The sequence below is a fragment of the Jaculus jaculus genome, chromosome 1 (assembly GCF_020740685.1).
Source record: "Jaculus jaculus isolate mJacJac1 chromosome 1, mJacJac1.mat.Y.cur, whole genome shotgun sequence".
Lineage (NCBI taxonomy): Eukaryota > Metazoa > Chordata > Mammalia > Rodentia > Dipodidae > Jaculus > Jaculus jaculus.
The window spans coordinates 337,630,007-337,643,041 of record NC_059102.1 but is presented as its reverse complement, the minus strand read 5'-3'; the positions used below and the strand labels follow the sequence as shown (position 1 = coordinate 337,643,041).

Sequence of the window (13,035 nt, the reverse complement as noted above, 5' to 3'; positions counted from 1 at the left end):
AATTAATTTGCATTTACAGGTTTCATTCCCCTTATGTACTTTATAAGGGTGAAAATCAGTTTCATTATCAATGATATGATTAATTTCCTCTCCACAATTTGTTCAGCAACAGTGTGAAACATACAGAGGAATAGTTCTTCCCAATCATTACATAAACTCCCCATGGTCCAGATATGATGGAGAATCCTTTTACATTAATAGTGTCATTAATTCAGAGAGCAGATCTATGGAGCAGATATAATTATGTGATTTCAATATATCAATAAACAAAGAGGTATGCTGACTTAACTTACTCAGGATGTAGCATATGATGTGACTAGTTTAATTCTGATGATTCAGAACTTTGCATTACTTGTCAGAGGAGACTTGGGATATGAATTTAGATATATTCTAAGGCTTTATAGCATAGAAAATAAGCAGGTCCTGGAACTATCAGTTTTTCACTAGGCTATGTCCCTTATTGTCCCTTTGATTTTGGAAAAGGCAGTTAATATTGCTACAGGAGTTTTAGCACTGCACAGGTTATTTATAAATAAGTAGAAAAGCATAAATAAGACATCATAACATTATGCCTGCAATATTGCAATATTCAGATATACTGTTGATATTATTATTATCATTGCAAGCAAAGGAGTACTAGAATAAAATTAAAAGTCCCCTTTACTCTAAATATTTCTTGAACACTTAATTCATGCAAAATAATTTGTTGGGTGGGTGAGTGATATAAAGACACCAAAATGTTTGGACTGGGTAGCTTGTATTGAAACAGTGACAGGTATTTTCTAATAAGCATATAACAAAATAATAAGTCAGATCTGAGGATAAGAATAAATACTAGAAGGTGGTAAAGGAGGAAAGATGTCTTAATGTAAGAGGAGTTCACTATCAGGAAGGCTGGCAAGGGTAAGCAGAGCATATCATAAATGGGAGGCAGTGGGCGGAGGGAGAGGCCCTAGATTGCATTGTCACTTGTAATGAGCTATAAGCAACTTCTCAGTGTCCCAGAATTCCTTTCAGTTTACAGATGTGATACAAGTTCTCACAGTGTAATGACAATGCAATTGATCTTTATCTTTACTTCTTTTGTTCCAATCTACATGCACAGTAACAATTTGTGCCTAAATCCTCCTATTTGTAGGATCCTTTGTTAGGCTACTCAACATCTCAGTGCCATGTGCTTCTCCTGATTATTATCTAAATTCTCTTATGTTTTGGTGACTTTACAATTACTGGCAGGGTAGTTGAAGATTCAGGACTCTTATTCAGGTGGACTTGAAAAGATAGTTCTTTAGTAGTGAAAGGTAGCATAAGATTTTGATTACTGTGTCCTTTTCTTGAAAACTGCAGAGATAGTTCTGGCAAACTTCTCTGCAGCTCTATTTTGTTTGCATTTAGAAGCCAAAGCTTATGTTAAGGAGCCACTATAACCCCACCTACTATGCAAACAAAAACAGTTGAAGAATTCCCTCTTGAATTTTTTTCATATATATTTTTAAAATTCAGTTATACATTTCTTTTCTTTCCTTTTCCTCATGGTGTGTTAGAGTCAGCTTTAAAATATGGTAACTTCTACTGCCAGCCAAACAAATGTAATATAACCTGAATTTATGTTACCACCCCCAAAAGAAAGAAAGTATGAACAAGTTATATTAATTGCTTGCAAGAATTTGGGGAGTAAGACAATGAGTAAAATGTCCTGACTTCAGAAAGGAGAGGGAAACACAGAGAAATAATTTTAGAGAGCTAAAGAGGATATTCTGTAAGTATTCATCAGATCATTGTATGCAGGGAAGGCTGAGGAGGGTGTAACAAGGAAGGCTAGAAGACAGGTGCTTGTTTAGCACTGAGAAAAGTTGTGAGATTACCAGACGAGGAATGTGCAATGCCAGCATGACGGTAAATATCTCCCAATCAAAACTTCCCCAGAGTTGGAGTGATGGTTTAATGGTTAAGGCGCTTGCCTGCAAAGCCAGAGAAAACATGTTCAGTTCGGCAGGACCCACTTAAGCCAGATGAACAAGGGCATGCATCTGGAGTTCATTTGCAGTGACTGAAGGGCCTGATACACCCAATCTTTTGTTCTCTTTCTATCTGTCTTTCTTTGTCTCTCATAAATAAATAAATAAATAAATATGTTTTGAAAAACTGCCCCATAAGTGAAATCAACAGCAAAATCACTAGGCAAGCATTTTACAGCAAATGCCATAATTAAATTCTACATAATGGAAAGAGTGCATAGAGGTGTTTATGGTAAAATGATACCCATATAAAATGTTTGTGGAAGAAACTACGGTGTATTGAATGCAAATATACTGTTGAAAATTAATACTATGTTACCCATTGCAGATAAGATTACCAAACTTAAAGTGTTTTTATATAACAAAACAAAAATAGAATATAGAAATAAGAATGATTTCAAAAAATGAAAATACCTACAGTGAGTTGTCAAACAATTTTTAAAGACTAGACATATATTTAATTTGATCCCCTGAAAGAAAGAAATTTGATTGGAGAACAAAAAAAACCTATTCAGAAAAACAAGTCACTTAAGCTTCCAAAATTGCTCACCAAAAATTCACAGAGCCAAGAAGCTCAATAAAATTCCAGAAATAAGAAACATGAAGAAAATTTCAAATATGCCTACCATTCTTTCTCTAGTGCTAAAAGAAAAGAATAAAGCATCCCGTGGAAAAATACACATCATATAATGCATCTTAAAGACTAGACAACAGGATCCCCTCCCTTCCCCTCCCCACCCACTCTCTGTGAAACATGTTATTAGCGCTGGGTATAAAAACAAAAGCAGGCATGATGTGGAGCAGAGCAAAGAAAAAAGAGAGAAGCCACTGAGTTGTGGCCAATGTGGAAGCCCAGCAAACCCTCTGATATTAGGGAAACTAAGAAAATAGTATAAATCATTTTTTAATTGATTCCCCAAATTTTTAGTAAGATTTGCTAAATCCCCTTCTTTTTTTAAAATTTTTATTTATTTATTTATTTATTTGAGAGCGACAGACATAGAGAAAAAGACAGATAGAGGGAGAGAGAGAGAATGGGTGCACCAGGGCTTCCAGCCTCTGCAAACGAACTCCAGACGCGAGCGCCCCCTTGTGCATCTGGCTAACATGGGACCTGGGGAACCGAGCTTCGAACCAGGGTCCTTAGGTTTCACAGGCAAGCGCTTAACTGCTAAGCCATCTCTCCAGCCCTAAATACCCTTCTTAAAATCAGATTTTGCTGTTCTTATACTTGAAATATTCTTTGGCCAAGATGGTAAGGGTAGAACTTTCAGAAAGCTCTCACTATCTTAAATTCCAACAAGGCAGAAGTAGAAAGTTTGAGTCAAGGAGATTATGAAGCAATATACACAGAATTTTTGTAAAATTAAGAGACACTCACTCCTTCAACAGATGGGAAGTGAAGGTGAATGCCATTCCTAGCAAGATTTTGGGGAGCGATCAATCTCAGGTAGGGACAAGAAATAATTTAGATAAAAAGTTTAACCAAATACATGACAAAAATATATTCTGTCTGAAATATATTCTATGTTCAATCTGTGAGGTGCTTGTTATCTATTGCGAAAACAGAATTAATGTATAAAAAAATGCCAGCAGAAATTCCACCCCAAATTACTGGATGATATACTTGAAATGTTAGAAGTATGTAAAAAGGGGCCTGTTGGGTTTTCCTAGCATAAGATATCATTTAACAACCAATAAATGCTAGTTGTTTTTACAGTATAAAACATATCCCAGTGGGCTGGAGAGATGGCTTAGCGGTTAAGCACTTGCCTGTAAAGCCTAAGGACCCCGGTTCGAGGCTCAGTTCCTCAGGTCCCACGTTAGCCAGATGCACAAGGGGGCGCACGCATCTGGAGTTTGTTTGCAGAGGCTGGAAGCCCTGGCGCGCCCATTCTCTCTCTCTCCCTCTATCTGTCTTTCTCTCTGTGTCTGTCGCTCGCCAATAAATAAATTTAAAAAAAATTAAAAAAAAAAACATATCCCAGTCTCTTTCTCTGAGTAAATGACTAGTTTCTATGGTGCCAGAAAAGAAGAGATATGGGAAAGTAGGTTCCTAACAGCACACACTTATTATTTCTGTGCCTATTGATGTTTTGGATACTGGGGTTATTACCTAAAGCTGTACATAACCCATTCTTTTTAGGACTTGGCTGGTTTGATATCTGATGTCTCATTTTGTCCTTACATAGTGATTCCAGTGAGCCCCTAATTTTCAGATGAGGAACATCGAGGCAGTAATATATTGCTGTGTTCTATTATTATTTATTTATTAGAGAGAAAGATAGAGTGAGAGACAGGGAGAGAGAAGAGAGAATGGGCACACCAGGGCCTCTAGCCACTGCAGAGTAACTCCAGATACATGTGCTACTATGGGCATCAGGCTTACACGGGTTCTGGGAATTGAACCTGTGTCCGTAGGCTTTGCAGGCAAGTTCCTTAACTACTAAGCCATTTCTCCAGCCCTATCTTCTTTTTATGATAATCTTTAATTTGTAAATCTTTCCTTGAATATTTGAAGCCACATTCAAATATCATGTGATACTTTTTAATTTCCTTGAAATTAGAAGTAAATAAAAATAAAGCTTTCCACACATAGCTTACATCCTTCTTTGTCAATCCTGCTTCTAAATATGCCTAATAGGACTCCATCCAACTGAAAATGAAAGTAGTAAGTGAGGATACCAGTAACTCTGAGATGTTTGATGTCTATATCATCCTGTGTCTCATAGTCCCAAGTTACTACTGAATTTCTGAAATGTATTCTTTATTTGTTATGTTATGCTTTGGAAGTGTGTGTGTGTGTGTGTGTGTGTGTGTGTGTACACATGCGTGACACATGGGTGAAGCCACTCATGCCCAGTGCATGCGGAGGCCGGGACATCAGCTGTCCTCCAATATCATTCTTCTACCATACTGCCCTGACACATGGCCTCTCACTAAAACCGAAGGTCCTAATGATTTTTTGTTAGACTTCCTACCAGCAATCCTTCTCTCTTGGTTCTCTTCAGGGCTGGAGTTACATATTTGCCCAAACACACTCAATATTTTATGTGGGTGCAAGGGTTCAAACTCTGATCCATGTGATCACATAACTGTGCTCTTACCCACTAAGTATTTACTCTAGACTCATAATTCCGTGTTTCATAAACATATGTTCTTAATGAAACAGGTTGCAGAGGAAAAACAATATTCTTGCTTCAAAATGTCCTAAACATAATATTTTTGCAATACTTAACAATAATATTAACCAACTGACTGATTTACTTAACGTGAATTTTAAAAAATACTGAAATATCCTGCAGGACAGTTGTGTAAAAACATTTATCAGAGTTTGTCTTTGTAGGCAAATACAAATTCTACTAACAAACAACCTTAACTATCATTGACACTTAATTGGGACCGTCTTATCATGCAAAGATTCTTCCTTAATTTAAATACCTGGCATATATAGAGTAAGATTGGACCAAGAAGATAGTAAAAGAGAAGGATAAAACTTAAGGCTAGAGTTAGTGAAGACTAAATTAACTGCTGGCTCTCTTCTATTTTCAGAAGCACATGACTATATTTTGATTTCTTTATATAGTACTTAATACTAATTCTACCTCTCCCTGTTAGTCATGTACGACTGACTTCTATGGGGGCTTATTTTCATTCAGTTCTAAATTTTCACCCCGCTGAAGCTTCCCATGTTTTGTGTCAGGAGTAAAAATACTGTCTTACCTTCTTGTCTATTTAACATTTCAAGAGGGTTTTTTTTTTTTTCTCCTTTCCTCCCTGTCTTGTACCTAATGAGCAAATTATCTAAAAATAGACATGTTCATCATCCTACAACATGCCGTATCTTCCCCAGATTGGAGGGCAGTGTGATTGTAAGCGGCATGTTTCTGGCAGACAGTGCAGCCGGTGCCAGGATGGATTCTACGACCTCCGGGCGCTGAATGCTGATGGCTGCAGACCCTGTAACTGCAATCCCTCTGGGACCGTGGATGGAGATATTACCTGTCACCAAAATTCAGGCCAGTGCATGTGCAAAGCAAACGTTATTGGTATGTGTAATGTACAAGTCTACACCTTTATTACCATCTGGAATAGAATCCTCTATTTGATTTCTGAACTGAAGATAAAGCAAATCTCCTTGCTCATGGCAGGCTGGAAAAAAAAATAATTTGGGTGAAATTAACTGTCTAAAAATGATTAACTTAATAATTCTATCAAACTTAAACTTGATGCTTAGTTTAATCAACCCTTTAGAAGCTTCTTTTTTCTGTACATGCAATAGTTCACATGGACTCATACTAGTAAGTCATTGAAAAATATAATTTGCTTACTGCATAGATGTTTCTTTGAGAAAATTAGCAGTTTTTCAAAATGTTTTGCACTTAATGAGTTCTAAGCAAATCATTTCCATGCTAGGTTCTTAACAGACTAAAATAAATGGATTTTTTTTTTCAGAATATTCTGTGCTACAGGGTCCTTTGTGATAAATCTTTCCATTTTTTTCTATTAAAATTCTTTGAACTAGTCCTATGAAATGCAAAGTAAGTCAACATAATTCCACAGATCATGTGCATTGCTAGGGTTACTCATAAAGGGCCACATAATTGTAATTTTGTAATTCTGCACCAAGCTGATTATAATAAACAGCTACCTTTGGTGTTATTTATCATTTTTTATACAAGACGTGCTTTTTTGTTTGTTACTCCCACAGGTATTTTTCAGAAATTAGATTTGATTATAGCAATTTATTACATCCAACATTTTTGAGGGGAACCACCGCCACATAAGGACAAAATTTATCAAGTGCCCAAAATGCACTGGATACATAATGCACTTTGAAATTTTGATATATGAGAATATTATGAGAGGAAAGTTTCCTGATGAAGTGAGTCTTGTATTGTAACAGAACATGCCTTGGTTCCTGTAAGAAGTTTAAAAAAGACCTTTGCCTTTCTATTGTCATTCAAAATACCAAGTCCACCATAGTTTTTCTAACATTGACCTGAACTTCACATTAATAAAAACATGGCTGGAAGTGATATATGTGCATGAACACACACAAATGCATACACACACAAACATATACATACATATGTATTATATATATATATATATATATATATATATTTGTATATGTATTATATATATATATATTTGTAAATAAAATTTTTATTTCTGTGACATAACTCAATCTGATTCTCACATATATGTAAATTCTAAAAAAACCAATATCATGTTACATTGTTCCGGTACACAAGCATTTTGATTAATTTAATGAAATTTAGAGGCATGCCTAATAGTATTATATAAGCTCTCTGTAGTGTAAGAAAAGATTACATAAAAGTGTATACGTAACATTACTTGTCTTTATGCACCCAAAACACACAAGCACCAATTTTTCAAACAGAAACTCCAACTAACTTGTAAGGGGCATCAAATCCTAAAGGTCTTTTGAGTGATGTGGACTTTAATCCATACGGCATTCTTAGGCCTTTTACATGAAACTTTTTTTTTTTTAATTCAAGATGTGTAACCAAAAGTTAAACCAAGACCTTTAATAATACTTCTCTAGTCAGTGAAATATTTCCTGTGATAATTAGATTCCAGAGCATGAGGTGAAAAAAAAATAGAATTTACCTTAAATTGATCATGAATTGTCTGCCATTTGCTGACTACTGTTTGCTAAATTTATTATTTCTTCCAGGTAATGTTCTGCAGGAAAATATACATATATATTTTGTGAAGATTAAATTGTCAGTTTGACATTTTTCTAATTGTTTTAGAGTAATTGCTTCAAGTGAAATATTTTAATAAAAACATTACCTTTACACACATATATATATGTATATCTATATTTTTTTCCTAATGCTATTAGTAAGTAGCCTTATTCAACATTACCTTGATAGTAAGAAACAAAAAATGCTAGAAAACACAAGGGTGTGTTGTATATGATTCAGAAAGCAAATTGTTAGAGGTAACAAAACTGTTAAGTCTTACTAATGATCCCACCACCAGGAAAATACATTAGCACCAATAATTTTATTAAAGTAGGTCATTCATCTAGAGTAAAAAAGGGAGAAAAATGTGAATTAAATGCCAAGTGTGCCTACTCGCCTGTACTTGTTAACACCGAGTGTGATGCCCCGTAGGCTTTCCTGAGTATCGTTAGGAATAGATTACCTGTCAGGAATATGTATGGCATATTCAAATAAGCACTGTGCATATTTTTAAAACTGATATGATATGAATCCATGTAGACCAATTTTAATAGTTCAAAATGAGTCATAATTCTTGTTAACAATACAGTTATTTTTAAAATTTGCAGCAATAGTGGTCCTTTTTTATTTTCCTTATTGAAATTAAATGATATGCCTTAGGTGAGCCATTTATCACTGTTAAAGAACAGAGCCTTCCACTGAAGTTCTTGGATTTTTATCCACATATATACAAACATACCATGCTTTTATTCCAGGTTAGGAATGCTTCTCTACATATGAGTTTCTGAATATATGTTTGATTCATTTTTTTTCAGACTAATTGTATTGCAATTATGGTTTAAAATAAATGTATCAGTTGATTTAATAGCATGTAGGCATAACTTTGTGGAGACTTAAAACTATGTAAGGGAGATATTTTGTATCTAAACATTTCATTGAGAAATAAACTATTTCATTGATACAAATAATTTCCTTTCTAATATTCTTTTTAAGAATAACCTAAATTGTCAGAAATTTAAGTTTATGTGACAAAACACTTTTTCTCTATTTGTGAAATGTTTACATGCATAACTTTAAAGAGATATATAACAGAGAACAGGTTTACTTAGTGTGCAAGAGGTATGTTCTAAGTCACATAATTTGACAAGCAATATGATTGCTTTATGAGCCAGAAATCATAATTTATATTAATTGAAAATGGGGAAATCTAGAAGCATGCAAAAGGATTAAAATAAAAATATTTCCAGATAAGTTTTATTTATATTAATTATTTTAGTGTGTGACATGCAAAAGTAAGTGTATATGTTCTTGGCCCAAAATAGTTATCAACTTAATGCTTTATTTTTCCTTCTCCCCAGTATTTTAAAGATAGGATGAACAAAAACTATGCATATCAATAGGGTACAATGAAATGTTTTTACAGGTGGACATATTATGAATTGATTAATCCAGGCAGTTTGACATATCTGCTATCTCACACACAACATGATATGTAGGGGAAAAACAGGAAAAAATGTTATCAATACTCAAATATAGAGGTTATTATTTGAAACAATAGCAATCATCCTATGTAATAAAGTTCCAGAACCCATTTATTAAGTCTGATTGCAACATTGTACACACATTAACATGTTACTAAGTCTTTTAATACATGGTTTTACTTCTAAACAGCATAATTAATGTGGTAACATGCAATTTTATACTCTTAAATAAACACATTTTAACATTTTAGTATTTATGCAAATGGAGAATAGCCCTAGCACTTGAAACAGAAACAATTGCATTCAGAATTTTTCCTTACATTACTTTCATAATTAATTTTTAATGTTTTGAGACCTCCCCTGAATATTGTCATATCATTTTATGTATATGATCAACCCAATGTCATGTTGCTTATATTTTATATTATAGTAAATGTCTGAGATGCCTTTTTTTGTGCCTTTGCTGTCTTGAATGTGCTAATTCTCTCACCCTCACCTCCTGTTATATATTGTCCTTTTAGGGCTTAGATGTGATCGCTGCGATTTTGGGTATAAATTTCTCCAGAGTCTTAATGAAGAAGGATGTGAACCCTGCTTATGTAGCATCTCTGGATCAGTGAACCAACTGTGCAATCCATTTTCTGGCCAGTGTGAATGCAAAAGAGAAGCCAAAGGCCTAACGTGTGACACTTGCAAAGAAAACTTTTACGGGCTGGATATCGCTGGTTGCAAGGCCTGTGAGTGTGATGCAGCTGGGTCCCTCCCCGGAACTGCCTGTGATCCTGAGACAGGGCAGTGCATCTGTAAGCCCAACTTTGGAGGGCGTCAGTGCAGTGAATGCGTGGAGGGTTACTTCCAGCTACAGAAAAACAATTCCTTCCTCTGCGTGCCTTGTGACTGCCATGAAGCTGGAACAATAAGTGGCACTCTGCGGTGTGATAAATCAACAGGGCAATGTCCTTGCAAATTAGGAGTGACAGGACTTCGTTGCAATCAGTGTGAGCCTCACAGGTACAATTTGACAATGGGTAATCTTCAAGGCTGCCAGATGTGTGAGTGTGACTCTTTGGGGACATTGCCTGGAACCATTTGTGATCCAATCAGTGGCCAATGTCTCTGTTTGCCTAATCGTCAAGGAAGAAGGTGTAATCAATGTCTACCAGGTAAGAAACTGTGATATATTTTTAGTATACACTGACTTTCCCTTTCATACTTGGTAACAAATGATTCTGCTGATTCTCATTTGTTGTTTCTAAAAAACCGTCTTCAACATAACTGTCATATTTATGTAATCCAAATGATTTAACTACTTAAGTCAAGATTTTCTTTTTTTTTTTTTTTAATTTTTATTGACAACTCCCATAATCGTAAAAAATATCCCATGGTAATTCCCTCCCTCCCACACTTGCCCCTTTGAAGCCCTTCTCTCCATCATATCCCCTCCCCCTCTCAATCAGACCCTCTTTCATTTTGATGTCATGATCTTTTCCTCCTCTTATGATGGTCTTGTGTAGGTAGTGTCAGGCACTGTGAGATCATGCATATCCAGGCCATTTTGTGTATGTTGTCAGGAGTCCTACCCTTCCTTTGGCTCTTACATTCTTTCTGCCACCTCTTTCACAATGGACCCTGATTGAGGTATTTCAGTGCTGAGCTCCTCTCTGACACATCTAATTAGCACCATGGTGCTTTCTGAGTCATCCCAGGGCCACTGCCCTCTGAAAAGAGAAGGTTCTCTAACCAAAAGTGAGAGTAGCATTAATATATGGGTATGAACATTAAGAGAAGTGCTTACTGGGCAGTTTGTTAAGCATAGTACATACGTCTAGCCAGACACCAGCAGACGTTATACCCCTCGGGCTCTTGACTACTTCTGTTGTAGGTTTTCAGTATCAGAGCTGTATTCTCTCCCATGGAGCAGGCTTCCAATCAAATTATAGGGTGGTTGGTTTCTTCCATAACAGATGTGCCACTATTGCACCAGTTGGCTCATTTGGCCTGACTGGTCAAATATAAGGCTTAAAGTGTCCACTGTTGGGTATCTTCACTGGTGTTTTCTCTCTTCCATTGAATTGCATGCAGTATGGCTTTTTCCAGCTTTCTGTCAGCTGGTCTGCATGGAGGAGGTTATCAGCTTAGTTCCAGCAGGATTTCTCAGTGGCCTTGCAGCCCAAGTATGTGGAGTCTTCAGCAATCAGGTCTTATCATCTATTCCTGGTGGGAAACTAAGGGCCATGGCAATGACCTGTAATGTTTTGGGGATATCAGGAACCTCCCTGGCCAACAATTCATTGGAAGTTATCCTATCCATGGCACTGAAAAATTTCTAGTAACAATCTATGATGCCTGTGTGTTCCATTGTCCAAAAAAGTAGGTTTTCATAGCACTTATTTATAATCTTCTTAGATTTTGATTAGCTCCCCTCCCACCTTTCTATACTCAATCTATTCCCTTGACCTCACTTAGTCCTTTTCACCCCCATTAATCTGTTATTCTACTTACAAATAAACAATATCATCCTAAGTCAAGGTTTTCTTGTACCTAAGTTTTGTATTTCTGTGCACTTTAGATGAATCCTATTCAGTCATCCCTATTTCATAACCAACTTAATTCCTCAACTTCAAGTATAAATCTTTTCAAATTATTCAAAAATTAATTAAGAACAACAAATATTTTACAGACAGAAAAAAATGAGCTGATTATTATTTATACAATGTCAGATATTCAGATGATAAATTGAATTTGTTAACCAACCTAGATAAATAATTTACCAAAGAGCCCAGTTACTCTGGCATCACAGAGAAGCATCTACATTTATTTACAAGTGCCATTCCATCAATAAAATGTTTATGATCTAATCTCACTGTATAGAACCCTTTCTTTACACTTGTTTCCCAGATGGAGGAATGTCCTGATCTATGATTCTTTCTCTGTATTGATATGATTTTTAAAAAAGGAAAATTATGTAAATTTGTCATGATGTTATGAAAAGTATCAATAGCTATAAGCTATTTAGAAACCATTCTAATTATTGCCTATTGACCCATATAAGCTCAGAGTTATGAGTCTGTGAAATGAGAGTGGAACAAATTTAGAAGGAAGATATGTCTATCAGGGAAGGGAAGGACAAAGTCATGCTGGACACAGGCAGAAATCCAGCCCAAGGGACGGAAGCTACAGCTTTCTGTTTGGTGTGAGTCAGGATATCAAGTCCAAAGAGACAGGAAAGAGATGATAAATAGTCCATTCATCTTGAGATATACGAATTGACTTATGAGCTAGCTGAAATACCACTATGGACTAGATGGTAATTGATGTGAGCAGTACATTGAACAATCAGGAATTAGAACTCTCCTACTGACACATGCCTTCTTTTCCTCTGTCTCTCACACTGGAAAGGAACTCCATGCCCCCCTTTTTTTAAGCCAGAGTTTCACGTAGATAAATCTGGCCTTGACCTCTCTTTGTGGACAAGGATGACCTTGAACTGCTGATCTTCCTTCCTCTACCTCCCAAGTGCTGGAATGCCTTCTATTTGAAACAGTTTTTAAAATTTATTTTAATATATTTATTTAAAATATTTTTATTTATTTATTTAAGATAGAGAGTGGCCTCTAGCCACTACAAACAGACTCCAGATGCATGCACTACCTTGTGCATCTGACTAAACTGAGTACTTAGGAATGAAACCTGGATCTTTAGACTTTGTAGGCACGTGCCTTAACTGCTAAGCCATTGCTCCCAGACTACCTTCTCTAATTTTTGATGAAATTCTGAAATAACCATAACAAAGCATCTCCTCCCTCTAGGCTTTTGAGT

General features: G+C 35.8%; 1 protein-coding gene across 1 annotated transcript in view; it reads left to right on the top strand.

Annotated features, from left to right (window-relative positions):
- The window catches only part of Ush2a (usherin), a 755,222-nt gene that overhangs the window by 138,144 nt on the left and 604,043 nt on the right, over positions 1-13,035 (top strand). The window contains exons 11-12 of the mRNA XM_004672003.2: positions 5,872-6,067; positions 9,738-10,379. Of these exons, the coding sequence (XP_004672060.2) occupies positions 5,872-6,067; positions 9,738-10,379 (838 nt within the window). The remainder of the gene's footprint in view (positions 1-5,871; positions 6,068-9,737; positions 10,380-13,035) is intronic.